The sequence below is a fragment of the Octodon degus genome, unplaced genomic scaffold (genome assembly GCF_000260255.1).
Source record: "Octodon degus isolate 3935 unplaced genomic scaffold, OctDeg1.0 scaffold00083, whole genome shotgun sequence".
NCBI classification, from domain to species: domain Eukaryota; kingdom Metazoa; phylum Chordata; class Mammalia; order Rodentia; family Octodontidae; genus Octodon; species Octodon degus.
This window is the reverse complement of record NW_004524659.1, coordinates 6,445,867-6,473,841: the sequence shown is the minus strand read 5'-3', so window position 1 is coordinate 6,473,841 and position 27,975 is coordinate 6,445,867. Positions and strand designations below refer to the sequence as shown.

Genomic DNA, 27,975 nt, shown 5'->3' with positions numbered 1-27,975 from the left:
TAAGAAGTGAGGTTGTTAAACACTGATGCCTCACCTTCCTCCATGGCCTGGCCAGACAGAAGTCTGCCACTTTTAAAGACCCCAGCACTTGCCCTGCTCAAGATCTCCCTTGAGTTCAGGAGGTTGGAGAAAGTCCCTGCCTACTCTGAGGGACCAAGTTCCAGCTTGTCCTGCTCTCCCTCCACCTCACCTGAGGCTGTGGTAGCCTTGGCGACTCCAGGGAGCTCCCTGTCCAAGGAGCTGGGGAGGGGGAGGAGCTGTCCCTTTAAGAGAGGAATGCGGTGGAAGAGCCCCTGAGCCTTTGAGACGAGACCGGCTGGTTCTCTACCTGCCCAGGTTTGCTCAGGGCGTGGCAGCTGCGGATAAAGACTCAGGCTTGGCAGCTGCTTTCTCGTTTTCTCCCAGCACCTACTCCTCTACCCAGCCAGGGAGCCGCAGGTGAGCAACTGGGGTCTCCTCTCCCCAAGCTCCTCATGACTCAGCCTCCAAGCTCCCCCTCCATGGTAGAGTAGTGGTAGAGTTTACCCCCCCACACACAGAGAAGCTCTGCTGGGAGGGCCCTTAGGATCTTCCCCCTTCTCGATCCTTTTCTGGGGACAGGAGGTTGGAGAAAGTCCATTGTCCACCCCAGGGTGACCTTCCCCCTCATTCTCTGAGGGACTTGCACAGTGGGGTGACAGTTGGACTCACTTAGTGGGGGCTTGGGACAGCTGGGATGGTGGGGTGCAGTAGACTGGAGGTGTCTGGATGGGCCAGAGCTGGGGTATGGGGACTCTAAATAGATCAGGGAGATTTAGGTGAACTTGGTAGACAGGGGGTGTTGGGCACATGAGTCCTGGAGACTAACAGAACGGGGGGGGGGGTTGTCCTGCAGAACCTTTAAAATGCGGAGCTGGTTAGGAGATTCGGGGGATATAGAGGAGGAGGGTACTAGGAGAGAAAGCACACAGAGGGCTGGTGGTGCAGGTGGTAGAGTGGTGGTAGAGTTTACCAAGGCAAGAACAAAAAGAAAGATAACCTGTATGCAGGTCAGAGTCAAGGGAAATGGCAGGCAAATTTTCAAGGGAGGAACCATACCATGAGGTTGGGAGACTGGGGCTTTTTTCAGGGTTTGAGGCTATGGAAAAAGTCTCAGTAGTAAATGGGATTTTGTGAAAAATGTCTTTTTCTGGACCATCTAGCGTCTAGTGGGTCCTCCAGGGGCATCAGCACCATGTCTAGAATTGCATGTTTAAAGTTGCAATTTGACAAGGGCATTTCTTTTGCCTTCCCAGAAGGCCCTTTAGCTTTGGATAAGGAGGTCCGAGCACACCGGCCAGAGGTGGTCAGGGTTCAGTGGGAGGAAGGAGAGTCTTGCATTAGAGGTCTGTTTTCCTCTTGTGTGGCTTCCGCCAGCGTTGCTGTATTGTGTCATGGCCACAGGTACGGCCAGGGAGGCTGCAAGGCAGGACTTTTGCTGGAGGGGCTCCACCCCTTGGGTGTCAGTGGGTACTCACAAGGACCCTTCCACATCCCCCAGAAAAGGGCGGTATTCTCCACCATTATTGGAGAATAAAGGGGACAGCTGCCGACAGACAGCTGAAACAGGACTCGGGCTGGAGTTAGGACTTTTGTGGCTGGGAAGGAACAGAGGTGGGTGGACAGAGGGCCCCCAGTGTGGGCTGCTTCCTCTTGGAGCCAACTGTGGTCATTCAGAAACAGACAGAGGCCCCTGGAGGGGGACGGCCAGAGAAGGCAGGTACCCAGAGCCCAACTCCTGGCAGCTTCCACATGGCCTGGCCTGGGACTCCTCAGGCAGAGACGGGGGGCACGGCCAGGACATCCCTCACCTCCTCATCTCAGATGTTTCTGGTCTCATGGGAGTCGGGGAAGCAGGGCCTCCCAGGCCAGGGGAATCCTGGAGGAGCCCATGGAGAGAGACTTAAGAAATGAGCTCTAACGGTCACTAGGTGACAGCACAGGGCATCAAGCGGAATTAGCCGGGGCAGGGCAGTTTTCAACAGCAACGATGGTGCCCACTTCATCAGGCTGGGCTCAGAGTGAATCAGAGTTAAGAGCTGAGAACGGGCCTGCGTGGGCTCGGGATCCACACGCACCAAATTTATTGCTAATGTTGGGATCGGCGTGTGACAACAGAACCTCCCAAGGTGGCTTTAGATGACAGGCTGGCCACTGCCCACCACCCACCCATTCTATCTGTCTCTAAGCCTTCCTGGGGCCCTAGATGCCTGGATAAAAATGCTTTCTAAAGCCTCAGACCCTCTTTCTGCAAAAAACAGTTGCTCTCACTCTGGGGGCTGATACAGGAGGATTGCCTTGAGTTGAAAGCCAGCCTGAGCTGCATAGCGAGACACTGTCTCAAAAAATAAAAAAAAAAAAAAAAAGTTGCTCAAAGTAGAGTCATGGGTCCAGCATCTTGGGTTAGTGGAAAAGCTGTGAAGAATCCGAAGCCCAGGGGTGCTCATGAGGAGGTGTGGAAGGCTGTACATTGGCAGGACACACCTGCACCATGGTGGCTGCCAGGACCGCCCCCTACCGGGCATGGGTTTTGCATTGGTGAAATGTGGGTTGGCTGTGGTGACACAGGGCTATAATCACAGCACTCGGGGAGGCTGAGGCTGGAGGATCAGAAGTTTGAGGCCAGCCTGAGCAACTTAGTGTCTTAGGGAGATCCTATGTCAAAGTAAAAAATTAAAAAGGGTTGGAAATGTAGCTCACTGCAAAGGTTGTGGGCTCAACCTCCAGTACTTCGGAAGGAAGGAAAAAGGAAGGAGGTAAAAAAGGGAAGAAAGAGAAAGAAGGAAATGGGGACAGGACAGATGACCTCAGGGGCTGCAGGGAATTGAATGAGGGAAAACAAGCAAGGTCACAGCAGTGTCCCAGGCCAGGGAGCTGGGCAAGTGTTAGCTTTCACTATCGAGAGACATCGCATGCCTGCTGCAGTGGGGCAGGGATGAGAGTGGGCAGGAGATGCCCAGGGACCAGGAAGCTTCTGCAGACAGCCAGCACAGAGGGGGACAACATGGCTATGGGGACAGGACAAGGTAAAAGTGTTCTGTGTGCTAGGCAGGTCTTCCCAGGGAAAGAGTGTAGGGTGGCAGCTTGGCAAGGCCAGGGGTAGGGCTGGGGGCTGGGTCAGGGGCAGCTTAGGGTCTGGGGGAATGTAGGCTTGGGCTGGGTCATCCTAGGGTTAGGACCGAGGTCTGAGCCTGGCTAGGACCACAGCTGGAGAGGGTTGGGTGTAGAGCTGAGGGGCAGGGACAGGGTGGGATGAAGATGGAGTTGTGGTGCAGCCAGGACCCTCCAGGACCCTCACCCTCCGTCCCAGCCTGTCATTAGCTCCTTCCCACCCCATCTGCAAAGTCTGGGCAAACCTAGGCAGGCCCCAAGCTGTCTACGAGGACACTCCCCAGAACCCGGGCCTCCTGCCACCTGGCTCCCAACACCCTACTTCCCAAAACACCCCAAGGCCCCAGTAGGCCTGAGTTAGGTGCAGCCAGTAGGGAGCCAGGCGTGGCTGAAATCCTGCTTCCTAGCCAAGTGATCCTGGCAATGGTGTTCACCTCTTCGAGCCTCAGTTTCCCCATGTCACACACGGGATAAGAGCTGGCAGTGCCTCCCTCACTTGGTTGCTGGAGCTGTTCACGACTGCCCCTCCTCCGGCCTGAGTCCTCACTCAGTCCCTCTTGACTTTGGGGCTCCCTCTTCCTTCAGCGTCACTGTCCTGCACTGACCCTGGGTTGTGCTCTGTGGGTGTGGAGTGAGGGTTGGGAGTGGGAGCCAGAAGCGCAGGCCTGACACCCTGCTAAGGCCCCTCCCTGCCTCCTCCAGGGCAGTGCTGTGACATGCAGGAGGTGGTCCTGAGCCTGCTGGTCTTCCTGGCCGGTGAGTATGCGACCTCTAGGGTGCCTTTTCCCTGGGCCTCAGCTGGCTGCTGCCCGGCTGCGTGCGCCCACACTTGCTCCTATCTCTCCAGGGTGGTGAGGGTCGGCTGTTGGGGACAGCATCCCCTCAAGCATAGGAAGTGTCACGCTCATGATCTCAAGGGACACACAAGGACAAGGCATCTCACACAGCTAGGAAAAGTCAGCATCTTTCCTGGTCTCTTGTGTGTCTGACGACATCAAGGAGAGAAGGCGCCAGGGTTCAATCCCCAGTTCCGCAAAAAAAAAAAAAAAAAAAAAAAAAAAAAGGAAAAGAAGAATACCTAGCTTGAAAACAGCATGTATTGGTGCTGTAAATATAATTTAAAATGATTGAGCTCCCTTTCGCAGCATGTAGGCCCAAGCTGGAGGCAGCACAGCGCCTTTAGCTAGGATGGGACCGTTGCCCTTTGCTTTCATTGCGTTTCCTTTCCTCCCGTTGTATTGGGCAACACTGGGAGTCCACTCGGGCAGCGGTGTAAAGTGGCCTTTTTATATGAAGTGTGTTCAAGTTGATGGCTGGGAGCCTGGGGGCGGGGATGGCAAGCCAACTCGGGGACAGGTGGGGTACGCATGTGGCGCAGTCACGAAAGTGGACTCTGGGTACAGCTGGTGTGGGGAAGACAGCCCCGGGAACAGAAGCCATCTGTCACCTTGATGAGACAAGTCCTCTGCTTGTGCAGAGGCCTGGATCAGCCATGTGTCTAGAACTATTCAACCAAATGATGGCAAAACTACTAGAACCTGTTTCGGGAGAGGCCAAAACGTTGGCACAGCTTGAAGGTGTGGGGCAGGGAGGGTGAGTCCCTGACTCTGTGATGCCGATGGAGGGAGCCAGGCTGGGGCAGGACCTCTGTGACCACAGGAGGTGGCAGCTGTCCTCAGGGTGCCCAAGGGAGGCCGGAGGCTCCGAGGGCCCTGCTCAGCAGCTCTGCTGAGGCCAGCATCACCATGTCCCCTCTTCCCACCTTTCCCTTCCCCAGGCCTGCCTGCTCTGGATGCCAACGACCCAGAAGGTGAGCCGGAGGTGTCCCACTTGACCCCCACATTCTCCCTGGGACCCTTGCAGTAGGCAGCTGCTCTATATCCATGTTCTTATCTCTCTCTCTCTCTCTCTCTCTCTCTCTGCAGATAAGAACAGTCCTTTCTACTATGGTGAGCGCCTGCTCTTCGTCACCTCTCACCTCACACACTGTTCTGAACCAACAGCGCCACAAGGGACTGGTGGAGGTTCTGACGTGGGTGATCCAGAGGCCAGGACAGGAAGGGGCTCAAATGAGGGCACCGAACCATAGAATCGGTGGATTAGAAGAACAAAAGATGACAGTCTGGCCCAGGGGAGGCCTCTAAACCAACAAGGCAGCTGAACACAGGCAGGAAGCGAGGACAGGCCGCAGAAAGCCATCAGATTCAACTGATCACTGGGAGAAGGGCGGGCAGGAGGCAGTTTCCTGGAAGAGGAGGGTGGTCCAATAAGAACTATGGTTCTGCCTCCAGAGTCCACAGAACCGCTCCTTTCTCTGCCCTCACCTCCTGTACTGCCTGCATTCCTGCTGTTCCTGGCCAGCCTCACGGCCTCCTGCCTGTCCTTAGGTGCAGCACACAACTGCAGCTGCTGGTCCTGTGCACCCACACTTCCTTTCACCCCTCCACCTCCTGCAGATATCTGACCATGGTAGCCTCCTCAGAGGACCCTTCCCCACCACCCTCCCATCCCTCGCCCTGGCTATTTTCCTTCATACCCCTTATCTCCACCCGACCCACCCAGAAACGTCTTGCTCGAGTGGAATCATCCAGACTGTGTGCACCAGCGGGGCTGGGGTTCTGGTTTGCTCTCTTACTACCACATCCTAGAACCTTCACTACACATTAACCAGGTGGACACGGGGGAGATGGGTGGGAGGACCTGGGCTGGCCTTGAGGTCCCCTCTGTTCTTCTCCCAGACTGGCACAGGCTCCGGGTCGGCGGGCTGGTTTGCGCAGCGGTTCTGTGTGCGGTGGGCTTCATTGTTCTCTTGAGTGAGTCAAGGAGCTGGTGGGGGCGGGGCTGGCGGGGCTGTGCATCCCCTTCTCTGACCGCTTCCTTTCCCCCAACAGGTGGGAAATGCAAGTGCAAGTTCAGCCAGAAGCCCAGGTAAGCTGTGTCCCAGGCGCCTGCCTTGTGCAGCACTTTCCTGGGTGAGAGTGCAGTCTTGCAGAGTGAGGAAGGGCATAGCTAATGATCCCTGGAGGGCTCCAAATTCTGAAATCCCATAGTCCCCGAGTGCTACACAAACCAACACCAGAAAGGTAGCCAGCAAGCAAGGTCTGGGCAAGCCGTGCTGTCTCTAGCCCCGAGGGCCAGGCCAACCAGGGCGGATAAGGAGCTCACCGACTTTTATTCCCTCAGTCACCATCCAGGGGATGCCCCACCTCTCATCACTCCAGGTAAGACAAGCAGCATGGAGGGTGAGGGTGTGTGTGTGTGTGTGTGTGTGTGTGTGTACATACATGCATGTACTGGGCAGAAAGGCTATGTCTGCTCTCAGGCTGACCCTGTCCCCTCTCCCAGGCTCTGCTCACAACTGCTGAGGACCGACCAACCAGAAGAGCGCCAAGAGCTTCTACTTCTGCCTGCTGGCTTTGTAGGGGACCCTGGCTCCCAGGGTGGCACCTCTCTTCTCCTCAGATGCCTCTCCCAGCCTCCACCTTACCTCTCATGGAAGGGGGCTCTGTGTTCAGTGTTTGATATAAAATGATCTTGGCTCTGGTCAAGGTGGCCACAAAGCTCCCTGTACATGCACTGGGGTAGGGGGTGGGGGTGGGGCAGGTGGACGTGGGCGCCTGCGGAGGGTGCACAGCAGCTGGGAGCTGATTCTCTGGGTTTGAAAAGGCCAGGGGCCTGCTCCCTTCCTCCACAGCCAGAGGAGCCCTGTGCAGCGGAGGCAGTTCTAGTGTCACATGGAGAACAATTTTATGAGTGAGAGTCCTAACTGGATGGATTGCATCCCAAAAAACAAGGCTGTAGGATCAGCCTATCATGCTGGGAGTGCGCAGTGGTTTGACTCTGATAGTGAAGACCTCTATGGCCTTCTCACACCCTGGAGACTCCACTTTAGTATGAAATCTTTCCAAGTACCCACCTGCCCCTGTGAGATCTCTGTATCCCAGGGGATCCCCATGACACCCATGATAATACACAATGGCCACACAGTGAGATTCTCCACTGTGCCTCAAGTTCCCTTGAGACTCCCCAATAGCCAATAAAGCACCCAAAATGTTCCCATGAACCACCCCTATAAAATTAGCAAAACTCTACAAAACACCTGCAAATATCTCCTATAATGCCCTTAAAACATAACCTGGAAAAAGAGATCCATAATAAACCTATGGCTTGTTCCATAATCATACCTTAGCCCTCCAAGATCCCCAGGACACCCCACCCACCTATAACCCCACCCACCTATAACCCCACCATCCTTAGAGACCTGGGAGGTGCCAAAGGCCGCCCTGCCATCTCCTTTCCGAACGCCATCCTCCCCAACGCCATTCACAAAGTCCCCAGTGAGCCCACAGCAACCGGCAAGGCGGGTGCACAGTGCCTTTATTGAGCGTTCACACTTCCTGTCTTTGGCCCTGGTATGCTTCCGGGGGCAGGTACCAGGGGCTTCCCGCGGATTCCTTTTGATTCCTGCCTTTTCCTTACCTGCCACCCACGCACGCATGGGGGAGGAAAAGCCCGGGGAGCAGCTTCTGGCAGCAGACATGCGCACAAGCAGCAGAAGGAATGACGTCTGGCAGGGAAACCGACCCTGCGGCTGTGACGTCATGGAGGCGGGCACTTTCCCCATTAACGCGATTGGTTAGACTGAGTTTGAAGGGGAAAGATTTGCTCTCACCTCAGCTTCCACAGGGAGCAGGGAGGTGGGGAGACGTGTAGCTGATACCCTCTAGACATCACCCACGTTCTGCGCATTCCCTTCTTTTGATTTCTGTATTCTGGCGCCCTGCGCTGCCCGGCTTGAGCTTCCAAGTTACTTGGGATGCTGTCCCACGCTGGAAGGTCAGCTCAGAAGGTCCAACAGCTGTGACCTTCCATTTACCCTAGTTGGCCCAGTTCCCCCAAGAGGTGGGCTAAAGCCTGGACCTGTGGCTGGTGAGCTTGGCCTGTGCTCAGTACCTCAGATACTGGGGCTAGGAGTCCGGGTAAGAGGAGATCCCAACGCCTGAGGCTCCCCATGCCAGACCCGAGCTACATCCAATGTCCTGGCTAGCCTCAGGCGCTGAGGTCCAACTCATGATGCTGGTATATCTGTGTGGGGCCCTTGAAGCAAGCCGCAAATAGGAAGCGTCTTCCAGCCAAGGTGACATGCGCAAAGGCGCGGGGGGCCACCAAGGCTGGGGGCCCCAGCTCCTGCAGCGGCTCCAAGAGCCCTTTGTCTGACTCAAGGCGAAAGACCTGGCTGAAGGCAAAGTCGCTCCCCAGGATGGCCAGCTGGTCCCTGCCGATGAGCAGCGGTTGGAATACGTGGGCGCCCCGTGAGGGAAGTTTCTGCAGCAGGCGGAACATGGATCCATCCCAGCGCATGACCTGGGGGTGGAGGGCAGGGCAGCTAGTTAGCACCAGGGTTCTGGGGGCCCAAGCCTGCCTGTCTTCCTCAAGGCTCAGAAGGACTTGGAACAGCTTGGAAATGGGCCTGCAGGTCCCCCAAATCCTGCAGCATTCTAAACTTTGTTAATGTCACCATCTATGGGCTGGGGGATGTAGCTCAGTGGCAGAACACTTGCCTAGCTCGTTCAAGGCTCTGGGTTTAATCCCCAGTAGCCTCCAAAAACAAAAATTAATGTCACCACCCAGCTGTTCAGGCTTCAAATTCAGAGCTATACTTGAGCTTTCTCTTCCTACATCATATATAGAAGAGTCACAGTACAATCTGTTGGTTTTACCTACAATAGTTGTAACATTTCTCCATCTCCCTTGTTCACACCTTGGCCCATCCTCCACCCTCTCCTGCCTCCTTCCTGGTGTCTGGCACCCATCCCTGTCCCCAGTCTATTCCCCTCCAGAATTCTTTTAGACTTTGAACCCTTCCCTAGCTGCACCTCACTTGCTGGGAATAGGGGTGGCACAGGATGGGCAGGGCCTATCTGTCAGCCCTGGGGTATGGGGCCTGGGGTCGGGGACGGGAGGGGTGAGGCTGTGATTTAAAAGCCTGGCATGTGTCAGAGTTACAGAGCCAGAATTGGTATGTGTGTAAGGGTGGAGAATCAGTCTCGGGGGCAGTATCAGTCCTGGGATATGGATAATGGTTTAAAATCAGCCCTAAGTGGGGCATAACACTGGAGTCCATGTTGGACCAGATCAAAGGTTAGAGGTTAGCATTCCCTGAAGACTCAGTGCTGAAATGCCTCTGGGGTGGGGGTGGGGGGGGCGCCTTACCATGGAGTCCCCAATGTAACGGGTCAGGCACAGAAACACGTCCCCACCAGCCTGGAAGTGGCGTGTGGCATAGACATCCTCGGCCTCAGGGATGTCCGTGCGCCTCTCAAAGCGGCCACCAACCCAGTGGAAGAGCACAGGGCGCTGGGAGGCAGAGGCCAGTAGCAGGTGGGGACGGCCGTCCAGCTCCAGGACCTCTACATCTGTGTCCCGGTGCCAGGCGTGCAGGCTCTGGCGGGGGTAGAAGCCGGGCCCGTCGCGACACAGCAGCGTGGTGCTGCCTGCTTTGGAGGCATCGGCCACCACGAAGCAGGGCTGCTCATCCAGCCACAGGATCTCGGCGTCGTTGGGCCTCAGAAGCCGCCGAGGGGCGAGGGCCTGCAGTGGGGCCAGGCGCAGGTCGGGGCTGGGTCTTGCCCACAGCTGCGAGCCTCCCCACAGGCGGGCGGCCAGCACGAAGAGGCGCGGGCCCAGCACCAGCGGCTTGCAGGACACCACCGAGGGCGCTGTGGGCAGCAGGAGGTGGTCAGGCCTTCAGGCAGGCTGGGGACGGGCAAGAGGGGATGCAGGGGGGCTCACCTGACAGCTCTTCCTCTGGCCGGAAGCGCTGCAGGCTGTAGTCCCAGCCGAGGATCAGGCAGCGGCCTGCGAAGGGCTGTGCTAGGATGACGTGGGGCTCCCCCTGGTAGGAGAAGGGCTCCACACCCAGGGCCGACTCCCGGACTGTCTGGAACCAGGACAGCTCTGGGGATGGCAGGGGAGAGTCAGGCTGGCCCAGGAGACTCCAAGGTCCTCATGGAGGCTTAGTTTACCTATCTCTGCCATCAGGGCCGTTCAGGGTGTTCAACTCGTAGGGTTATATAACAACAAAAAAATCCTTTTAATCTATACATACATTAACTCACAATGTGAGCTGTATTTTCTCAGCTGTTTGGCATCATTAAATAATCCCTCAGAAACAGCATGTTTAATTTTTTGGTGGTGGAGACTGAACCCAGGGCCTTTGCACTGAGTTACATCCCCAGCTCCTTTTTAGTTTTTATTTTGAGACAAGACCTCATGAAGTTGCTAAGTTGCTGAGGCTGGCTTTGAACTTCAATTCCTCTTTCCTCCCTCTTTACAGAGACTCATTTAACTTGACGACATTCCTGCGAGGTGCACTCTGTTACAGTTTCTACAGGTGAGGAAGCCGAGGCTGAGTGCAGAAGTACAACTTGCCTGTGTGAAGGCGGCCCATCCTGGCCTTGGGCTCCTGCCCTTCCTTCTCACAAGATGATGCACGAGGATGCTGCAGCCCAGCCTCAACCACGCAAGCGAGGACAGTGCCCAGGAGCTGTTCCACCCACCTGGACGGCTCATCTTGGTCCCATCTGTCTTCCCTAACTTGTGGTATTTTGAGCCTTTCTGTTAGAACAGTTTAGCTTCCACAGGACCTGGCTTCCAAAGTCCTGCACAGTGAAGCCTTGCCGCCTTTCACCTCCGGGTGTCTCTTTTTTCCCTCCTTCCGCCCAGACCCTTGCTTTCCTTTGATCATCCAACAGGACAAGCTGCTGGGCGCCTTAGGGACACTGCTCGTGCTGGTCCCTCTCTACCAAGTGTTCCTCCCACTCTCGTTCCCCTAGCTAAATGCAAGCTGAATGTGCCCTTTTCGAGAAGCCTTCTCTGAGCCCCTGTAAGACAGGACTTCCTCTTAACATCTTCTCACTTCCTGTATTTAACACAACATGGAGCATGTACTTACTTGGGTCATGTTTTATGTAGTGTCTGCCACCCCAAGCTTCCAGAACCGGAAATTACAGGACTCAAGGATTTTAGTCACCAGTGCGCCCACCCATTGCCTCTTGTAGGACCAGGTATAGGGTGGATCTCACTGAATGTTTGTTGAATAACTCAATAAAGCACTTGCCTAGCATGTGCGAGGCCCTCGACGCATTCCCCACCACAGCAAAAGCAAAACAGTGAGTCTTGAGTTAAATCCCCTATTGTGTGAGTTCCACAGTCCAAAACTGTTTTACATTCATATATCTTATGTACAGATAATGATTACTACTGCAACTGAACCCGGATCTTCTCACTTAGCAACATCCTTAGCCCCCTTGCCCTTTTATTTTGAGACAGAGTCTTGCTAAGTCACCCAGGCTGGGCGCAAATTTGTGCTTCCAGAGTGCTGGGGTTACAGGCATGCATCACCACACCCAGCTACTATTGTCATTTTATTAATAGCATCTGTGCCAAGCCCTGCAGGGCCAGCCCTTCCTGACCCCCAGCTCTGTGTGGCCCTGGCTTGGCTCTCAGCTCCCATGGCCCCCACGTCCCTGGTCTGACCCCTCTGGCTGTGCCTCTCCTATGCCAGCTTGGACCATCCTGGGTGGTCGTTGTCCTGGGTGGTCGCTGTCCTGGGTGCCCTGCTTTCTCTGGTCCATGGGCTTTGTCAGGGGCTGTGTTCCCCAAGGCTATTCTCTCTGCACTACCCTGCACCCAAAAAGGTACCAAAATGCATTTAAGGAAAAGCAAAAGGAAAGTAAATATAATGATGACACAACACATGCAGATCCCAGCACCATTCCTGGCATGTAGGAGGAATTCTGAAGTGGTTAGTTTGAGATCAATGAGGGTGAACTTTCAAGGGCCTCTTGTCCCAGGCACTGTGTCATATGCGGTTCAGGCATGGACACATCATTCAATCCTCATAGCAATCCTCGTCACTGTTTATTACCCCCATTTTACAGATGAGGAAACTGAGGTTGGTAATGCTGTGTGCTCAAGGTCTCCCAGCCAGGAAGTGGCAGGGCTGAGATGCAGTGCGGCAGCCTTGTAGCTTTTGCCTCTGCTCTCCTGGCTTCCTCTGGGACCCTTGCTGTCCCTCCCACTCCGCTGGGAAAGCCCCCACCTATTCCTCTGCACTTGAACATCTTGGGGTCCAGCTGTCGGAGCTGCATGTGGGTTAGGGCAGCAGGGCCTGCGCAGTCTCCAGTCCCCACGCTGGCGTTCACGGTGGGCATCCACTGCAGCAGCCAGAGCACGCGGCAGTCACACTGGAATGGGTTCCCCCGGAGGTCCCTGGGGCAAGAGGCCAGGGAGGGGCTCCAACCTGGCCTTCACCTTTTGGGGCTCTGTTCCCAGGCCCCTCCCCAGGCAAAGGTCTAGGGTAGCCCCCCAGGTTAGAGGACAAATAGGTGAGAGTCTTCACCAACTCGCTCCTGGGCTGACCCAAAGTGGGCCCAGGTGACATCCTGGCCCAGAGCTCCCACCCGCACCCGTGAGCCCCCTTGAGCCTCACACGTGAGTCAGGGTCTCCAGGCCTCGGAACAGGAACCTGGGGAGGGCTTCCAGGTGGTTATTGGCCAGGCTTCTGGGGCAGAGAGAAGGAAGGTCAGCAGTTGCCAGGAGACACCGCATCCTTGGGGCTGGGGGGTGGGGTGACAGATGGGCGGGGCGACGGAGGGCGGGGCGACGGAGGGGCAGGGTGACAGTGACGCACAGGTGTGTGAGTGAGCGAAGTCCTCTGAGTGCGTTCTTAGAGATGGAACCAATTTTGTTGTCCTCGATGAAGCTGTGGAGGAAAAGTGGAGGGAGCAGGAGGAGGAGGAGGACAATGTTCACAAGGCTCACCTCCTGGAACCCAGGAGGCACGAGGCACGGGGAGGTGCTGTGCCCCATCCCACTGCCTTGATTAACCCCAGGGAAGGCCTGCCTCCCGTTGTCCCAGTCCTCGGTCCCAGGAACCAAGAATCTGCTCTACAATCATTGCCAGCCTCACCAAGAATGCTGCTGCCATTGCCACTGGCATCTCACCTGCACTTCTATCACCAGTGCCAACCCTGGTACCAAGAACTGCCATCATCCCCATCGTTACCTCTCGGGCTGGCAAGTCTACCACCAACAAGCATCTCCAACACAACTTTCGTGATCAGCACCAAAAGATTACCACCATCACCACCAGCCCTGCCACCGTTACTACAAACTGGCAGTGCCAGAGCCAACCGCACTAATTAGCCCCAATGTTTGTGTCAGCCATGTCACAAGCACCTGACCCACAAATTTTATCACCAATAGTGCCATCACCATTGGGTCCACCATATTTTTCTTTCCCCTTCCCTCTCTCCCTCCCTTTGCTGTACTAGGGATTGAACTCAAGGCCTTTGCATTGAGCTATATCCCTAGACCTTTAAAATGTTTTTTTTTCTTTAGTCTTTGTCCAGAACCAGCCTCTACCTACCCTACTCTGGGAACCACAGAGACCCCTATTGCTCCTCCCAGACCCAGGTCTCACTCACAGGTACTGCAGGTGGGACAGGCCAGCGAACGCATCATCTTCAATTGTGGAGAAGGAGTTGGACGTGAAGAGGCTGGCCAGGGAGCAAGGCAGAGAATGTTCTACATCTGGGGGTGCTTATTTGACATTCTAACCTTGCCCCACCCTCAGCCTTCACAGGCAGGCACACCCCTTGTACGTGGGCCTGAGAGTGCACACGGGTGCAGATACTTTCACACACACACGTGTGCTCTTAGACTCACACATCGCCAGGCTCCGTACACATACCTCCCGCGCCCTGCAGCTGGGCTTGGCCCAGCCAGGCTGTACTCACAGCAGGTGCAGGGATGGCATCCTCACAAAGCTGCCGGCCTTCAGCTGGGGGACTCCAGTCCTGACAAGTGAGCTGGGGATGTGCATGCGCAGGAGTGGGTGAGAATACCTCTCTCGCCAATGATCCGGTCCTGAGCAGGGCCCTCTGCTCTCTGGGATCCCATGACCTGAGCCAGGGTACATTTTGCTACATCCCAGGGCAGTTGCCCTTCTTGTTTGGCAAGAATGCTGGCAACATCCAGCTCGCCCTCTGACCCCAGGACTCCCCCTGCACCTTTCCAAGCCCTAGCAGCCCCCTTCTTCATGCCTCCTGACATCCTTTGCTGTCCAAGATCCTGATAGGTTCCTGATTCCTTGAGGACCCCAGCATCCCACCGCTATCCCTGGGGTTCCAGGGCTCCCGTCCCCACATCAGGCCCTCAGAGGACCCAACACTCACAGTGACAGCAGCGTCGGGGAGAAGCTCATGGGCAGGTCCAGGGAGCCCTCACACAGGGCGCTGTCCTTGGAGCAGGAGCAGCGCAGAGGACATTTTCCCTTTGGGGGTCTCCAGGCCACCCCCACCCCTGCCCCAGCTAGCAGTAGCAGCAGCAGCAGCAGAGTCCCTGTCACTGCCATGGCCCCTGCCCTGGACCTCTGCCCCCTCTGCCACTTCTCTTGGACCCAGTTTGGCCGGGGTGCTACATCTCCGGTGCCCAGAGCCTCTGTACCCCACCACAGGGAGCTCTGCCCGGCCCCCAGGCTCTCGCAGCCTGTTCTTTTCCCTCCACCTCTCTGGCGTCTGATTTTCTCTCTCTCCCTCTCTGACTCCTTGTCTTGCTGCTTCTCTCTCTGTGTTAGTCTAGTTCTCCTTCTCAATCTTGCTCCCTATTTCTGTCTATCTTTGTTTCTGTTTCCCTGTCTCTGTCTCTTTAGGTCTGTGTGTGTGTGTGTGTGTGTGTGTGTGTGTGTGTGTGTGTGTCCGTCCTTCTGCCTGGTGTCTATTTCTCAGCTCCCTGCCCCCTCTTCCTAGAGCCCAGTACTTTCTCTGCCTCCTCCCACGCCCCTTCTCCCTGAAGATTTGGGAAAGGGACGTGCTAGGCCCCGGGTGTGCCAGGCAGAGTGGGTAGAAGGAGGAGGGGGTCAGAGGCCATCAGAAGAACAGCCCAGGGGAAGGGACAGAATGGCTCTTTGGGAGGGGGTGGGGCCACCCAGAATTGGAGCCACCCTGGCCACTCCCAGCCAGCCCCCTCCCCAGATTGCCCACTCAGCCCCATTTCCCCAGAGCACAAGGAGGATGAAGGAGGATGTCACTAGGGTGGGGACTGATGGATGGCTCTGCCGACAGGAGGAGGGGCTGGGAGGAGCAGAACTGGGGATGGGGGGCATCCTGGCCACTCCCAGGCCCTCCCCCCTCCAGGAGGGTGTGGCGGGTGCTGTCACCAAGGCTTTGCAGAGGCCAGTTCAGGCTCAGCTGCTCCCTCTGGCGGCCACCCTTGTAAGGACTGCTGCCCTGCCCCAAATTCTGGACTTCCCTCCCCTCCCCTCTCCTCCCCTCCCTGGAGATTAACCCTTCAAATGCTCACGCACATTTGGTAGACACTCAACCCCAGGAAATACTTAACCGCAAAATGCCATCTATTGCTGCAGCCTGACTCTGTGCCAAGCCATGTCCTCAGCACCCTGGTGACTCTCCCCTCATCACTGGGGTCTGCACTATTCTCAGCGCTCTTTTACAGCTGGAAAAAACTGAGGACAGAAGTCAAGGGACCTGAGCTCACCATGACCCAGGTGGAGGCAGAGCAAGGGCCCAGACCCAGATAGCCGGCTCCAGTTTCTCCATGTGATTTTGCTTTCTTTCTTTGGAGATCAGAATTCATGAATACTTGTCTGTCCCTTAAATACAAAAGATGATAGATACATGCTACCCAGTGTGACCTAATAATATTTACTGAGGACTTACAATGCGTCTGTCTTTACATAAATTGGCTAAGCGCTCCCAGCAACCCTGCAAGATGGGCAGTATTACTACGCCCACTTCACAGACGGGGAAGCCATAATTACTCTTATGGTTTCATTCTCACCTTATGACCTGGGGTTAGGAGATGTACCCCAAGACTGAGGAGTATACATAGCCTGTCTTGCCCTGAGGTGTATACCTAGAGAAGACTTGGAGGATCAGAGGCTTGACAGCATCCAGAGGTAGAGATCCACGATTCAGCCCATCCTGAATCAAGTCCTTCAGCCTTCCAGGTTCTCAGTTTTCCCACCTGTCAAATGGGGGCACTCATAGTGCTTATTTTCCAGTTTGAGAGAGGACTCAGTGTGATGACTAAAGTCACTCGCTTTCTTGGGGTTCAGCACAGAGTGGGTACCCTGAGGTAGGTAGCAGGTTTGGGGACCAACTCTGGCTCCATGTCCTCATCCTACACCCCATCAGCTTGTGATCTGAGCAAGGACCTTCGGTTCTTGTTTTCACCAGCTGAAAAGCAGCTGTCATGAAGGGCTTTACGGGGTCTTTGAAAGCGAAGATAAAGAGCCGGGTGCTAGAGATACGGAGAAGCGGCAGATAGGCCCGAACGTACATGGACAGCACACCTGGGCCCGCAGTGTCCTCACGCCAGTGTGCGTGAGAGGGTTGGTCGTGAGGGTAATGGCAGCTTTCTTTTCCGCAGTACTGGGGATTGAACACAGGGTCTTTGCACTGGGCTACATCCACAGCTCTATTTATTCATTAATTCATTCACTGACTCCTTCATTTAAAGGTAGAGTTTCACTAAGTCACTAGGTTGCCCAGGCCAGGCTCAGACTTGTGGCTCCCTTGTCTCAGGCTCTTAGAGTGCTGCGATTAGAGGCACGCACCCTCCAGTCCAGCTAGACAGCTAACTCTTAAAAAAAAAAAAAAAAAAAAATCATTTACTGTGTGTCAGGTTCTGTTCTCGCTGTTCTAGATTGTTCGGGTAATATCTTAACCTCCCTCTGAAGTGAATACTCTTTTCCTTTCCATCTTACAGAAGGAGCTGTGGACTCACAGAGAGGCACAGTCACATTACACAGCTGGAAAGCACTGAGCTCTTCTGCCCTGGGACCTGAGGCCCCAGAGCTGGATCCATCAGGGAGGAAGCTAGGTTGGCCAAGAGCTGGCTGGATGTCCCTCCTTCTTTGGTCCCTGTGTCCTCTGTCCCCCTCCCTAGTGCTGCATAAACAGTAGGGTTATCATTAACTGGGGACTGTGGGTGACCCTGGGGTGCCTGGCCACCAGAGGAGCAGAGGCTGAGAGGACTCAGATGACAGGGATATGGGAGCCTTTTGAAGCTGCCTGGGTTCTCTGAGATGAAGTGTCTCTTTCTGCGTGTGTGGGGGAGGGGAGGTTACACCCATGCACGGGTGTGAATGTGTGTGAGTGCTCTTCATTCTGTTCTGTACTCTCTGGGCAGGCTTCTGAGAGCTGAAGAGTGGGACATGTCTCTCTTTTACTAGCAGAGGGACCTCTGGAGAATTAGCTTCACTTGGCTAAACCTCAGTATTCCCGTCTCTAAAATGGAGCTGATAAACCAATGTCAAGTTCAGAGACCTCTGAGACTGGCCAGGGGTATGTGTATGACCTTAACTATTTCTCTATCTATTTATTTATTTATTTATTTTTGTATTTTATGGCAGGGTCTACAGGATGTTCAGGGTCTCACTACTAGACTGGACTCGTAGTGATCCGCCTGTTTACAGCCTCCCAAGCACTGGGATTACAGGTGTATGCCACCACGCCCAGTCTCAATTGCTGTCTCAGTGTGCCCCGGGGGTGGGGCCAGCACAGCAGGCCTGGGGATCAAACCCCTGGTGTCTGAGCCTGCTTGCAGGTGCTTTAACCTGCTGAGCTATTTGGCCGGCCCTATTTCTCTAGTTTATAACCCAAGAGACTGAAGGACAAGGAAGTCACAACAGCTGCCCAAGATCACACAACCAGGAGTACAGAGTCCGATCCTCATCTTAGTTTTCTCTGTTACCAGCACCTGGGGGTCTGGCTTGCCCATGAAGACACTGGAAATATTTTCTTTGAGGGGCCACAGAAGTCCAGGGAAGGAAAAGTTCAAGGCTGACCCTATCTTTATGGTTCTGGCGTGGTGGGCCCTGTGTCAGGCCGTTGTGTCTGTGACTGTGTGGCCGGCTGTGTGCTGCCTGCCCACACGTGGGGTGTGAGTGCAGCGCCCGTCTGTGTCTGTGGCCTTGTGGCAGAGTGGCTGGCTACATGGCAGTCTCCTTAATGCTGTGTCTGCTCGGTGTGGCCGTGGAGTGTACACAAGGTCTGTGGCCTTCACATCCTTGCTGGCTGTGTCGGTGCCTCTGAACGATTTCGTGTGCTCTGTGTGGAATCTTGCATTTCAGTGGGGCCATTTGTGAGTGTGTCTTCACAAACGTATGGGTCTTTGTTTCTCTTTGTAAGAGTGGATGGACGCATGGCTATCAGTGGCTCTGTACAGGGACCAGATCTGCTTGTCTTGCTCTTTTGCATTTAAGAGGTGGTGTTTGAGTGTCTGTGTATTTGGGTTTCTCTATGACCCTGTGTGTGTGTGTGTGTGTGTGTGTGTGTGCCCCTGGTGGAATGCTAGGCAGAACACACACAGACACACACATACTAACTCCCTTCCCTCACCAGGGAATTGCCCAACATTACTGTCAAGTGTTTCGCAGAACATGGACATCAGAGGTCAGTGAGCTCCTAGGTGCCTGGCCTGCTTGACCTTAGGCCCCAGCTGGGCCTAATTCCCAGGGAACAGTGCAGAAGTCGCTTCCCTGCCCAGCTCCACATTCTATGCCAAGGTGAGTGTGTGTGTGTGTGTGTGTGTGTGTGTGTGTGTGTCCACGCAGCTGGCCTGCTGTTCCTCAGTCTGAGTGGAGAGAGTTAACATAGCAGGCCTGGGCGGTCTGGGCTGGGGGCCGCCCCCTGGCCCCCCTCCAGCCTGGGCTCCAGTTACAGCTGCTGGCTGGGGAGGGCAGCAGTGGGTGGGGCCAGGAGGGAAGCCTGCCCTGTGGCGCATCCAGCACCCAGCTAGGGGGTCCAAAGTGCTCAGCCCCCAGGGCACAGCTGCACATTTGGGGGCCTTCTTTCAGCAGGGGACAACCTGACTGGGGTGAGCGTCCCCCACCTTTTCCTCCTAGATCCCTTCCCTCCCCTGGCCCTGCAGCCTATTTTGGGAGCAGGAGTGGCCAGCCTGTGGCTTTCCAGGCAGCCTGGCCCAAGAAGGAAGAGTGTGACATTGGGGTTCTACAGGCCTGGGAGTGAGGGTGCGGCTCCTCCCTTCACGGCTGTGTGAGTCCCCTGGCTGGGCGTGGGATTCAGACACATGTCAGTCAGCTTGTGTCACTGTTTGGGGGAACTGGCGGCCCAGAGGAGATTTATGTGTGTCTGACTGTGTCTACACCCCACCTTCTTCCAACTAGCAGTTTGGAGAAAGGGTGCTGTCTGACTCCATTCCAGCCCCATCACTCTGTGTGTGTGTGTGTGTGTGTGTGTGTGTGTGTGTGTGTAATATGCATGTTTGTAAGTGTGTTCCTGTGCCTGGCATCTATCTTTTCTCTCCTAGGCCCACAAGTGTGGGCCTCGTGTCACTTGCCTGAGTTGTCTAGTTATGAAAGATGTCACCTGGAGGCAGGCAGGGAGAGTGTTTTCCTTTTTCTCAGGGTGCCCAGGAGAACAGGCTGGGTGGCCTTGCCCCAAGGGGCTGCCTGTGGCCATGTGACAGCTGGGCCTCCCCCAGCAGGGTTATGCTTGACCCCCATGGGGGAGGGAAAAAAAACTGTTGCCATGGTAGTCTGAGTGAGGCAAATTCCTCCAGGGTGAAGTGGGAGATATTTATACCCAGGGTCAAGCGGATATCGGACAGGCATGGAGCGCAGGAAAGCTGCAATTGTCTGGGATACTGTGAGGCCACTGAGTGGGGGGCAGGTGGGACTGAGGTGTACCCAGCTGCATCTGTCTCTTCACCTGCCTCCTGCTCTGGGGTAGGTTTGGGGAATCTGGGCCCTGCTGTGGAAGAGGAGAGGGGTGGTTGGAGAGGTCTGTGGACTGTCACCTCCTAACCTTGCTGTGCTGTGTGGCATGTGACCCCTGTTGTGTGAGTTGCTTTGGTGAAATGGTCCCAATCTGAGAAGCAGAGGGTGCCTGTTTCTCAGGCAACTAAGCTGGGTAACCAACACTTTCATGACTAAGTCCCTAGACTGTCTTTGACTTAACCCCTTGGATTCAGGTGGGGCTGAGGGTATACATTTTCTGTCCCTCTGTTGTCTCTCAGGACAATGGCATCCTTCAGTGATGTCTTGGTTGTCTTCCTGGTTCTCTTCACCATGGCCAATGCAGGTGAGTAAAGGGAGTGGGGGTGGGGGGTAGGGGGAGCACAACTCAAGGACCAAGTGGAAGATCCTGCCATAAGTGAACTCAGTTGGAACACCAAGAAATTAGGGGTCCCCAAGTAGGGTTCAACTTTACGCTGGTATTTAGGGGAGGTGAAAGAGTACTCTGGGTCAGACAAAGGAGAGGGTGGCCTGAAAGCTGGCTCCTGCATTAAATGATGAAATCACCCACAACCTGTAAGACACCAGGGCACTGAGGCAGTGAGATGCCCTCTCCACCCGGGACACTACAGAAGGGACAGCTAGGACCCAGAGAGGGTGGGCCACGTACCTAGGGTCCCAGACCCCCAAATTCTCAGCCCAGGAAGGTACAGCCCTCCAGTGATCTTATGCTCCTTCTGGCCCAAGATGCCAAGAAGCATTCAACCCTTGCTTTCTCTTTCCAGAAGCACCTCAGAACCACGACCCGTTCACCTATGGTGAGCTGGAGCGGGAGCCAGGGCCTCGGTTTGCCCTTCCCATCTCTTGGTTTATATTTCTGTCCTTCTTCCCTTTCCCTTGCTCTGGCTGTCTTCTTTCCCTTGTCTGGTTGTCTCTCTGTATCTGGTTGATCCCTCTCCGCCTCTCTCCTTTTGAATGAGCCTCCCAGTAACCCCTAGCCCATCCTCAGCTGCCTCCTGCCCTTTCTTCCCTCCCTGCCCACCTCCTCCACTCCATCCTTCTCTCCTCCGCCCACCCTAACCCTAACCCTAGCCTAGCCCTTGTCTCTCCCTCCCACCTTCTTGCCCTGCTCCTCCTCCAGTCCTCCTACTCTCTTTACCCCTATTGATCTCCTTCCTCCCCTCCTGCTCCCTGCCCTACCCACTCCTCCCCATAGGCGGCTGTCCGCCTCTCCTTGCCCTCACCTTCCTCACTGCTGTCTGCAGACTACCAATCCCTGCGGATCGGAGGCCTCATCATAGCTGGGATCCTCTTCATTTTGGGAATCCTCATTATCCTCAGTGAGTGGCTGCGCCCCGCCCCGCCCCGCCCCGCCCCCTGGCTGCCCACACCACACCCAGCCCGCCTTGGTCTCCTGAGCGAGGCCACTTTCCCCCTTCCACCCACTGCTTGAAGACCACGCCCACCCCGTCACGATCTTTCCTGGCCACTCCCCCTCCACGCCCCCATCCACGTGGCTCCACCCCTCCACCCCACGGGGGGGGGGAGGGGGCGGGGGTGCAGCCGCAACAGGAGTGCAGCCTTGCGCCACCTAGAGGGACTCAGCCTCCGCTCCCCCTCCTCACTCCTACAGGCAAGAGGTGCCGGTGCAAGTTCAACCAACAGCAGAGGTAAGACGCCCTTCCCTTTCCTCGCCTGCCAGCTCCCGGCTCTAGAGGGATGCAGTGGGAGAGGCAGAATTTGTTCTTGTGAGCACATAATAAGCACCTACTATGTGCTAGGTCCCAGATCAGGCCCTGGGATGAGCAATGAAATCACCTCCCACCCTGCCTGGCCGAGGTCCCCGTGGGGGCTGTGGATTCCAACAGCCACACAGAAGTAAAAATCACAGAGTGACAACACAGAAAGTGCAGGGACAGAGCAAGCCGCGGTGAAATGAGATCACCTCACACGTGGCCCAGTTTAGCTTGCAGTCCTCTTCCTAGCACTTCAATTCATCTTTAAATAAAAATGTAAACCCTAGGCAAGGGACCAATACCTTCGCCTGTTAAAACGATAAACATCGCTGTCATCACTAGTATGCCCTGCATGTGCTGTGCGCCGCTGTTCCCTATCCCTTGCTTTCTTTACCCCTCACACTATCTCTAAGAGGTAAGTGTCACTGTCATCAACCCCACTCTACAGATGGGGAAACCGAGGCACAGGGAGGTAGTCACTTACTCGAGATCTGTCACTGGGTGATGAGCCTTGGGATTCCAACCTAGGCCGCCTCCTGGCAGTCTACCGAGGCCCCTTGACCCTCTCCCTGGTCCTTCCCCGACGTCCTCCAAGGTCCTCACCAACACCTCCTTGGACACTCCTCATTTGGGGCGCCCCCAGCTTGCTTGTCGCTGGAAGTGGGCCTCGGATTCGGTGCAGGGAAAGAGGTACGCAGCGAGGCAGTGTGGCTTCCTGGAAGCGGCCGCCTCTCCTTCCCACCCCGAATTCCCTCTGCCTCTCCCTTCCTAGAACTGGGGAACCAGATGAAGAAGAGGGAACTTTCCGCAGCTCCATCCGCCGTGAGTTTGGGGAGACTGCGGAAGTTTGGGGGTGAGGGCGGGTTCTTTGGATATCCTTTCTGGCTTTACCTGGGCGCGTAGAGGAAGGGGATCGATCCCGACACCATATGCCCCTCACGACACCCGAACTCTCTATGCCCCCGCAGGTCTGTCCACCCGCAGGCGGTAGAGACACCTGGAGCCTGGAACTCTCCCAGGTCCTGCAGCTCAGCCCCAGCAGAGGAGGAAAGAGAGGGAGGGAAGCCTGAAGAGGGGAGATGTGCCAGGTGGGAGGCTTGTGGGAGGTGGGCTTGAGGTCCGAGTCGCCTCTCACCCTTCTCACCCCACAGGATTCCCCTGGCACCTGCCGCCTTCCGCCCACCACCTGCGCGCCTCCAGCCACCACATCTGCCTCCTCCCAGCCCTGTCCCACGGATTCCGCGGGCCGCCGACTTCCATTAAAACGTGCTTTTCTTTCCTGACAGCGCTTCCTTGATCTCTCTGTCCCTCTGCGCGAAAGCCTGGGAGCCCCCATAGCCCCGGCAGGGGGCGCCCCCACCCTAGGGAAAGGGGCGGGGACGCCGACAGTGGGCGGGGGCGGGGGCGGAGGTGGCTTGGATGAGGGCGGGCTCCCCGGGCCCCCATTGGCTACAGGCACCCCCAACACCAGGGCTCCCCCGATTCCCCCCCCCACATCAGTCTGTCCTGCTTCCAGCTGCTGCAGCCGCACCTTTGCTGCCTCAGCATCCACAGCCCCCTTCTGCTCAGCATGGCGACCCCAACCCAGGGCCCTACAGCTGGTGAGCTTATCGCCTAGGGAGTGGGCGCCGGGACGGGTAAGGGTGGGCTCCAGGATCCAAGAGCTGAAGAGAGAGGGTGTGGAGAGATTCTAGTCCCGAAAAGGGAGGGGAGTGAGGAGGGGGTGTCTATTCCTTCCCCAGCGGAGCCCGCTGGAGCCCGCTGTTAAGCACCCCTAAAGGCCCCTTGAGGGCTCTGGGACGCTCGCTCCCTTGCGATGTAGTCCCGGTGCGGGATCTACAATTAGAGTGTGACGGTCCCAGGAGAAAAGATGCTCGGACAGGTTGCTATGGAAACCGGGTGGCTGGTCCAGCGTAGTGTTGGTAGCAGTGGGGAAGAGATGGGCTTGGAGGGTGGGAGCCGATGGGTGTGCAGCCAGAGAGGTAACATTTCAGGACCACGGGTTGGGCAAGGGGAGGGGGGCCCACGTCCCTTTTAGTCCAGCACTGACGTCTGTGGTGGGGGCTTTCCTGAAATCCTGAACAGGCAGGCTCAGAAGGAAGGAGGGACAGCTAAAGGAGAGACGAAATGGGGGTGGGGGTTGACTAAGAGACTATGAAAGGGACAGAAAGAGACCAAGATAGACAGGAGATGTAGTCAGCGACAAAAAGACCCAGAAGGATAGGTAGGAGGCTCCTAGAGTGTAAGAGTGACGGAAAGATGCAGAGAAAAGAATGAGGCACAGAGAGATTGAGGGATTGAGGCAACTCTGGAGAGGGAAGGAGAGAGAAAAAAGCGGAAAAAGGAACAGAAAGGGGGCCGCCTGGGGTGGGGCCCGAACCACTGCAGTGAACCTCCGTGGGTGGGAATGGCAGGGCAGGACCCTCCTTCCCAGCCAGCCCGCAGCCAGCGGTAGTTTCCAGCCCCGGAGGTACGCTTCGGTGTGCACAGGGATGTTCCTCCCACCCCCATCCCACAGCAGACCACTTACACTTGACACCCACTAACCCAGATATGCACTCTCTGAGGCACGCACTCACTGTTGCACCCAGCAGTCCCTGTGGCGAGCTTCCTCCTGCTGCGGAGCAGGGGACAGAATGCTTCAGTAAGGGAGGGGGTGGAACAGGGCTTCGCAGCACTGAGGGCTGGAGCAGGGGTGCTGAGTAGCCCCTGGCAGTGGAGAGAACCCCAATTTCACTCTGATTGCTCTCTCCCTTTCCCCTTGTCAGCCGGCGGGGGCTGCTGCTCTGAGCCGAATCTGCAGCATGTGAAGCAGGGCGGGGTGGGGGGGCTGCAGAGGCTGGAAAGCACCCGAGGGAGAGGGGGCAGGGCTGAGCCGGCGGGTCTGGCGGGAGCCCAGGGCTTCTTTTCGCAGAGGTGGTGGTTAGCAGGATCGAAGGCAGTGGACGGGGCCAAGGTGGGAGGACAGACACCTCAGCGCCTCCCTTCTCCCAGTCATAGCATGAGAAGGGACCGCGGGTCTTGGGAAATCCCAGGGGAGAAAAAGCCAGTTGTGCATTGCAAGCTGCTTGGGGAAATGAGTTAATGAATTGTTGGGGAGAGAAGGGGAGGAAGGTGAGGCTCTTTCCACCTGCCAGGAAACGGAAGGGAGGATTAGGGGCAAACAGAAAGGGGACACATGAATGCAACCCAGCCTGGGTCCTGGTCCCTGAGCAGAACCCTCAGATTGGCCAGAAGCCAGCCTTGCAGGGGCCCCAGGAGGAGGCACAAAAGGAGAAGCAAGAGTCAAGATTGGGCCCAACTTACAAGCCTCACACAAGACCCCACCCAGCCTGCAGTGATCCGACCCATCACCTCACAAGATGCCTTGGTTGCCATAGCAGCCACCTCCTTCTTGATCTCTCCTTGGCAACTGGCCAGAAGTAGTGCACATTCCTTCTGCCTCCTGATCGCACCCTTAGCCCAGCCACACCCTGAGGCTTCCGATTGCTGGACCAATGGGGACAGGCAGAGGACCTTCTGCAGGGAGCACCTGCACTCGGGGAGGAGCCCAAGAGGATTCTGAGAGTTGCACTCATACACTTGAGAACTTTGGAGGATGGTGTGCAGAAAGCCAGGAGACAGAAGTGAGCACCTCTGGTGCAGCCTAGGGGGGGCTCACATTTATTCACACACTCACCCACTCATTCATTCACTCAATCACTCATTCCAAGAAAATTCTTTGACAGCCTTTTGTAAGTGCCAGGATGAATGTCAGAGATAAGTTAAGCAAATTTACTCAGCATCTGGTAGGGAAGCTAAAATAGTGCTCAGGTGACTAAGACCCTGTGTTCCTGGTTGGACATTTAAGCACCACCTTCAAAATTTTGCCCAAGTTCTAATGTCCAGTGTTCCCTGTCTTGCTACTCATTTAATGTTTTGTCCTCAGAGGATTACCTTTGTCTTCTCTTCTGTCCTTTCAGGCCTAGATTGAACTCTAGAGCTTTGTATGGAACTAGATACCTAGCCTTTTATTTGGGGACAAGGTCTTTCGTAGTCACTAAGTTGCCCTGGCTGGGCTCAAACTCACAATCCTGCTGTCTCATGCTTTCAGGGTTAACTTTTAAAAAGTACTTAAGTCGCTTTATTTTGTATTGCCAGTACAACTGCAAAATGAGGATTTTGGTGGGGGGGGCTTAGCTGAAGGCAAGCATAAAAACAAATCTTAAGCAAGTGACTTGACTTTTCTGGGTGCAGTGACCCATTTTGTGATATGCAGAAGGCAGAACCTCTGTCAAAGCTGCTGCCAGGATCAAATCCGTTAACATTGTAAAGAGCTTAGAAGCAGTTGCATATGGAGTCAGTGCTATCTATTGCTGGCTAAATAAATAAAGAGGAAACCTAATATTGTCAGAAAATCCTACATAGATTTTTGTTTCCTGCACAAGACTCTGAATGCAAGATCTGTTTTCTCTTGGGTAAGAGGAGAGACTACTAACACTGCGGGCAGCTATTAAAGATGCCTCTGCACCAGCCTGAAGCTTGAAGGCTGGACAGAGCCCTGGAAAGGCAAACGGACACGCTGTGAATTAGCGCTACGCTGTGAATTAGCGCTACTCGTGGTCCTGCCTCAGAGACTCGTGCGTGAGTCCATCTAGGCTACAGCTTGCTTTGGTAATGAACAGAACCAAAAGTCTCAGTGGGCTAGGATCACTAAGGTTCTTTCTCACTGATTCTTTGTGTCTATCAAAAGCCATTCTACTGGGGCTGGGGAGATGGCTCAGTGGAATAAGCACTTCCCTAGCAAGTGCAAGGGTCTGAGTTCAATCCCCAGTTCCACCAAAAAAAAACAAAAAACAAAAAACAAAAAACATTCTACTAACCAACGAGAACTAGAGAAGCCACCGTCTTGAATGTTCAGGCCACCAGGACAGAGACAAAAGAGAGTTCTCATGTGGGCACTGGGATGCCCGAGGTGTTAAGTGACAGTGATACTTCCATGTACAGCTCATTGGCCAGAATTAGTTACATGGCTCCATGCAACCTCAAGGGAGCTACCCTCCTCTGAGTAGCCGGAAGGGGAGACAAGGACACTACACCACATTCTGACACCCTCCTCTAATTCCTCAAGCTTTGCTGAATTCAACTCTAGTCAAGAGAGGACCACACAGGAAGTAGAGGACCATCTGGATGCACTTCTGGAAGGGGCAGATGTTCTGAGCATCTGAATGGATATAGGATTTGTGGCAGGGAGGTGAGAGATGAGCAAGAAGGGATCCACAGACACACATTTGTGTGTGTGTGTGTGTGTGTGTGTGTGTGCACGTGCATGCACATGTGTGCATGTATTACTAGGGATAGAACCCAGGGCCTTGGCATTAAGCTATCTCCCCAGCTTTTTTTATATTTAAATTTTGAAATGAAGTTCTGCTAGGTTGCCCAGGCTGGGCTTGAACTTGGAATCCTCCTGCCTCAGCCTCCCAGAGAGCTAGGATTACAGGGGTGCACCACCACTTCCTGCAACACACTCACATTTTACCCACACACTGGCATCTCAGAGTGGATGAGTGTATCTTACATGCTTTCTATGGTATATCCACACCCACACATCCTGGAAATACCACTGGAAAAAAAAAAAACATAAAAAAAATCCAACATCACTGATGTCTTAGAAATAAGTGATATAAGCTCCAAATCGCCACAGCTCCTCTACAGTGGGCTTGGGGGCAGGAGCAAGTAGAAGAGAGCAAGAGCAGATGCCTAGGAAATTTTAGGAAGCATCTAGGGGCAGAAATGGGTCTGGATCCACCTGTGGGACTTGGTTCTGCCAAGCCCTGGCATCATATGGAAGTGGGTTGTGTCTGTATTCATAGCTCACTGTTTGCGTTAGACTTCTAAGGGGTCTAGATCAGGACTGCCACGTATAGCTGGGTACGTGGTATGCTTTACAAGGGATGGAACTGACTGATGGAATGAATGAGTGGAGGTTGGAATCATTCCCGTGCTCTATTCATCAATGAGTCGTGTCACAAGTCTGTATCATCCAGAGAAGGGGCTTCTTTCTCTCTCTGACTTCCACGAAGAAATCCCTGGGCTAGTGGCCCCATCCACATCCTTTAGAATGTTAAGAAGTTTATCTAGGTGTGGTGGTACACTGCAAGTTCCAGCACTCTGGGAGGCTGAGACAGGAGGACTACAAGTTCAAGCCCATTAAGGGCAACATTGTGAGACCCTGTTTTGAAATCTAAATGGCTGAGGCTATAGCTCAATGCTTAGGGCCTGGGTTGAATTCTCAGTACCCCTCTAGATGTTAAGAAAGTGAGCATTGAACTCTCTCTCTCTCTC

General features: G+C 55.1%; 3 protein-coding genes across 10 annotated transcripts in view; 2 read left to right on the top strand and 1 right to left on the bottom strand.

The window, feature by feature from the left end:
* The first annotated feature begins 315 nt into the window (after positions 1 to 315).
* Fxyd3 (FXYD domain containing ion transport regulator 3) lies at positions 316 to 6,689 on the top strand. 3 transcript variants are annotated; one of them, XM_004636715.2, is made up of 8 exons: positions 331 to 438; positions 3,832 to 3,885; positions 4,907 to 4,939; positions 5,055 to 5,078; positions 5,868 to 5,942; positions 6,021 to 6,057; positions 6,313 to 6,350; positions 6,475 to 6,689. In XM_004636715.2, the coding sequence occupies exons 2-8, from the start codon at positions 3,846 to 3,848 to the stop codon at positions 6,492 to 6,494; spliced, it is 267 nt and encodes an 88-aa protein (XP_004636772.1). In that variant the 5' UTR covers positions 331 to 438; positions 3,832 to 3,845; the 3' UTR covers positions 6,495 to 6,689. The 3 variants fall into 3 exon arrangements, with proteins under 3 accessions (XP_023577272.1, XP_023577273.1, XP_004636772.1); XM_023721504.1 differs by having other exon boundaries at positions 316 to 438; positions 5,868 to 6,057; XM_023721505.1 differs by lacking the exon at positions 5,055 to 5,078 and having other exon boundaries at positions 328 to 438.
* A 117-nt stretch (positions 6,690 to 6,806) lies between these two features.
* The window catches only part of Lgi4 (leucine rich repeat LGI family member 4), a 26,483-nt gene continuing 5,314 nt past the window's right edge, over positions 6,807 to 27,975 (bottom strand). Inside the window, exons 2-11 of one of the 2 annotated variants that reach the window (XM_004636714.2) lie at positions 16,069 to 16,179; positions 14,370 to 15,805; positions 13,932 to 14,003; positions 13,620 to 13,691; positions 12,824 to 12,895; positions 12,623 to 12,694; positions 12,233 to 12,402; positions 9,922 to 10,086; positions 9,343 to 9,848; positions 6,807 to 8,493 (exon numbers count right to left, since the gene is read on the bottom strand). In XM_004636714.2, coding sequence (XP_004636771.1) covers positions 8,179 to 8,493; positions 9,343 to 9,848; positions 9,922 to 10,086; positions 12,233 to 12,402; positions 12,623 to 12,694; positions 12,824 to 12,895; positions 13,620 to 13,691; positions 13,932 to 14,003; positions 14,370 to 14,548 — 1,623 coding nt within the window. In that variant the 5' untranslated portion in view covers positions 14,549 to 15,805; positions 16,069 to 16,179 and the 3' untranslated portion in view covers positions 6,807 to 8,178. Of the gene's footprint in view, positions 8,494 to 9,342; positions 9,849 to 9,921; positions 10,087 to 12,232; positions 12,403 to 12,622; positions 12,695 to 12,823; positions 12,896 to 13,619; positions 13,692 to 13,885; positions 14,098 to 14,369; positions 16,180 to 27,975 lie in introns of both variants that reach the window. The other variant, XM_023721499.1, reaches the window with a different exon arrangement.
* Fxyd1 (FXYD domain containing ion transport regulator 1) lies at positions 18,636 to 22,934 on the top strand. 5 transcript variants are annotated; one of them, XM_023721502.1, is made up of 8 exons: positions 18,636 to 18,724; positions 20,197 to 20,261; positions 20,701 to 20,733; positions 21,181 to 21,255; positions 21,549 to 21,585; positions 22,424 to 22,473; positions 22,620 to 22,670; positions 22,803 to 22,934. In XM_023721502.1, exons 1-7 carry the CDS (start codon positions 18,717 to 18,719, stop codon positions 22,640 to 22,642), a joined length of 291 nt encoding a protein of 96 aa, XP_023577270.1. In that variant the 5' UTR covers positions 18,636 to 18,716; the 3' UTR covers positions 22,643 to 22,670; positions 22,803 to 22,934. The 5 variants fall into 5 exon arrangements, 3 of the variants coding, with proteins under 3 accessions (XP_023577270.1, XP_023577271.1, XP_023577269.1); XM_023721503.1 differs by lacking the exon at positions 18,636 to 18,724 and adding an exon at positions 18,893 to 19,035; XR_002822251.1 differs by lacking the exon at positions 18,636 to 18,724 and adding an exon at positions 19,764 to 19,906 and having other exon boundaries at positions 22,620 to 22,698.

What these genes read in the sequence shown, in the direction of transcription:
- Fxyd1 (XM_023721501.1), top strand. Translation starts at nt 19,791, where the DNA reads ATGGAGCGCAGGAAAGCTGCAATTGTCTGGGATACTGTGAGGCCACTG. An exon ending in CACCTGCCTCCTGCTCTGGG is followed by an intron (nt 19,907 to 20,196) that starts GTAGGTTTGGGG and finishes GTTGTCTCTCAG; the next exon opens with GACAATGGCATCCTTCAGTG. An exon ending in CCACGACCCGTTCACCTATG is followed by an intron (nt 20,734 to 21,180) that starts GTGAGCTGGAGC and finishes TGCTGTCTGCAG; the next exon opens with ACTACCAATCCCTGCGGATC.
- Fxyd3 (XM_023721504.1), top strand. Translation starts at nt 3,846, where the DNA reads ATGCAGGAGGTGGTCCTGAGCCTGCTGGTCTTCCTGGCCG. An exon ending in GAACAGTCCTTTCTACTATG is followed by an intron (nt 5,079 to 5,867) that starts GTGAGCGCCTGC and finishes TTCTTCTCCCAG; the next exon opens with ACTGGCACAGGCTCCGGGTC. An exon ending in AAGTTCAGCCAGAAGCCCAG is followed by an intron (nt 6,058 to 6,312) that starts GTAAGCTGTGTC and finishes TTATTCCCTCAG; the next exon opens with TCACCATCCAGGGGATGCCC.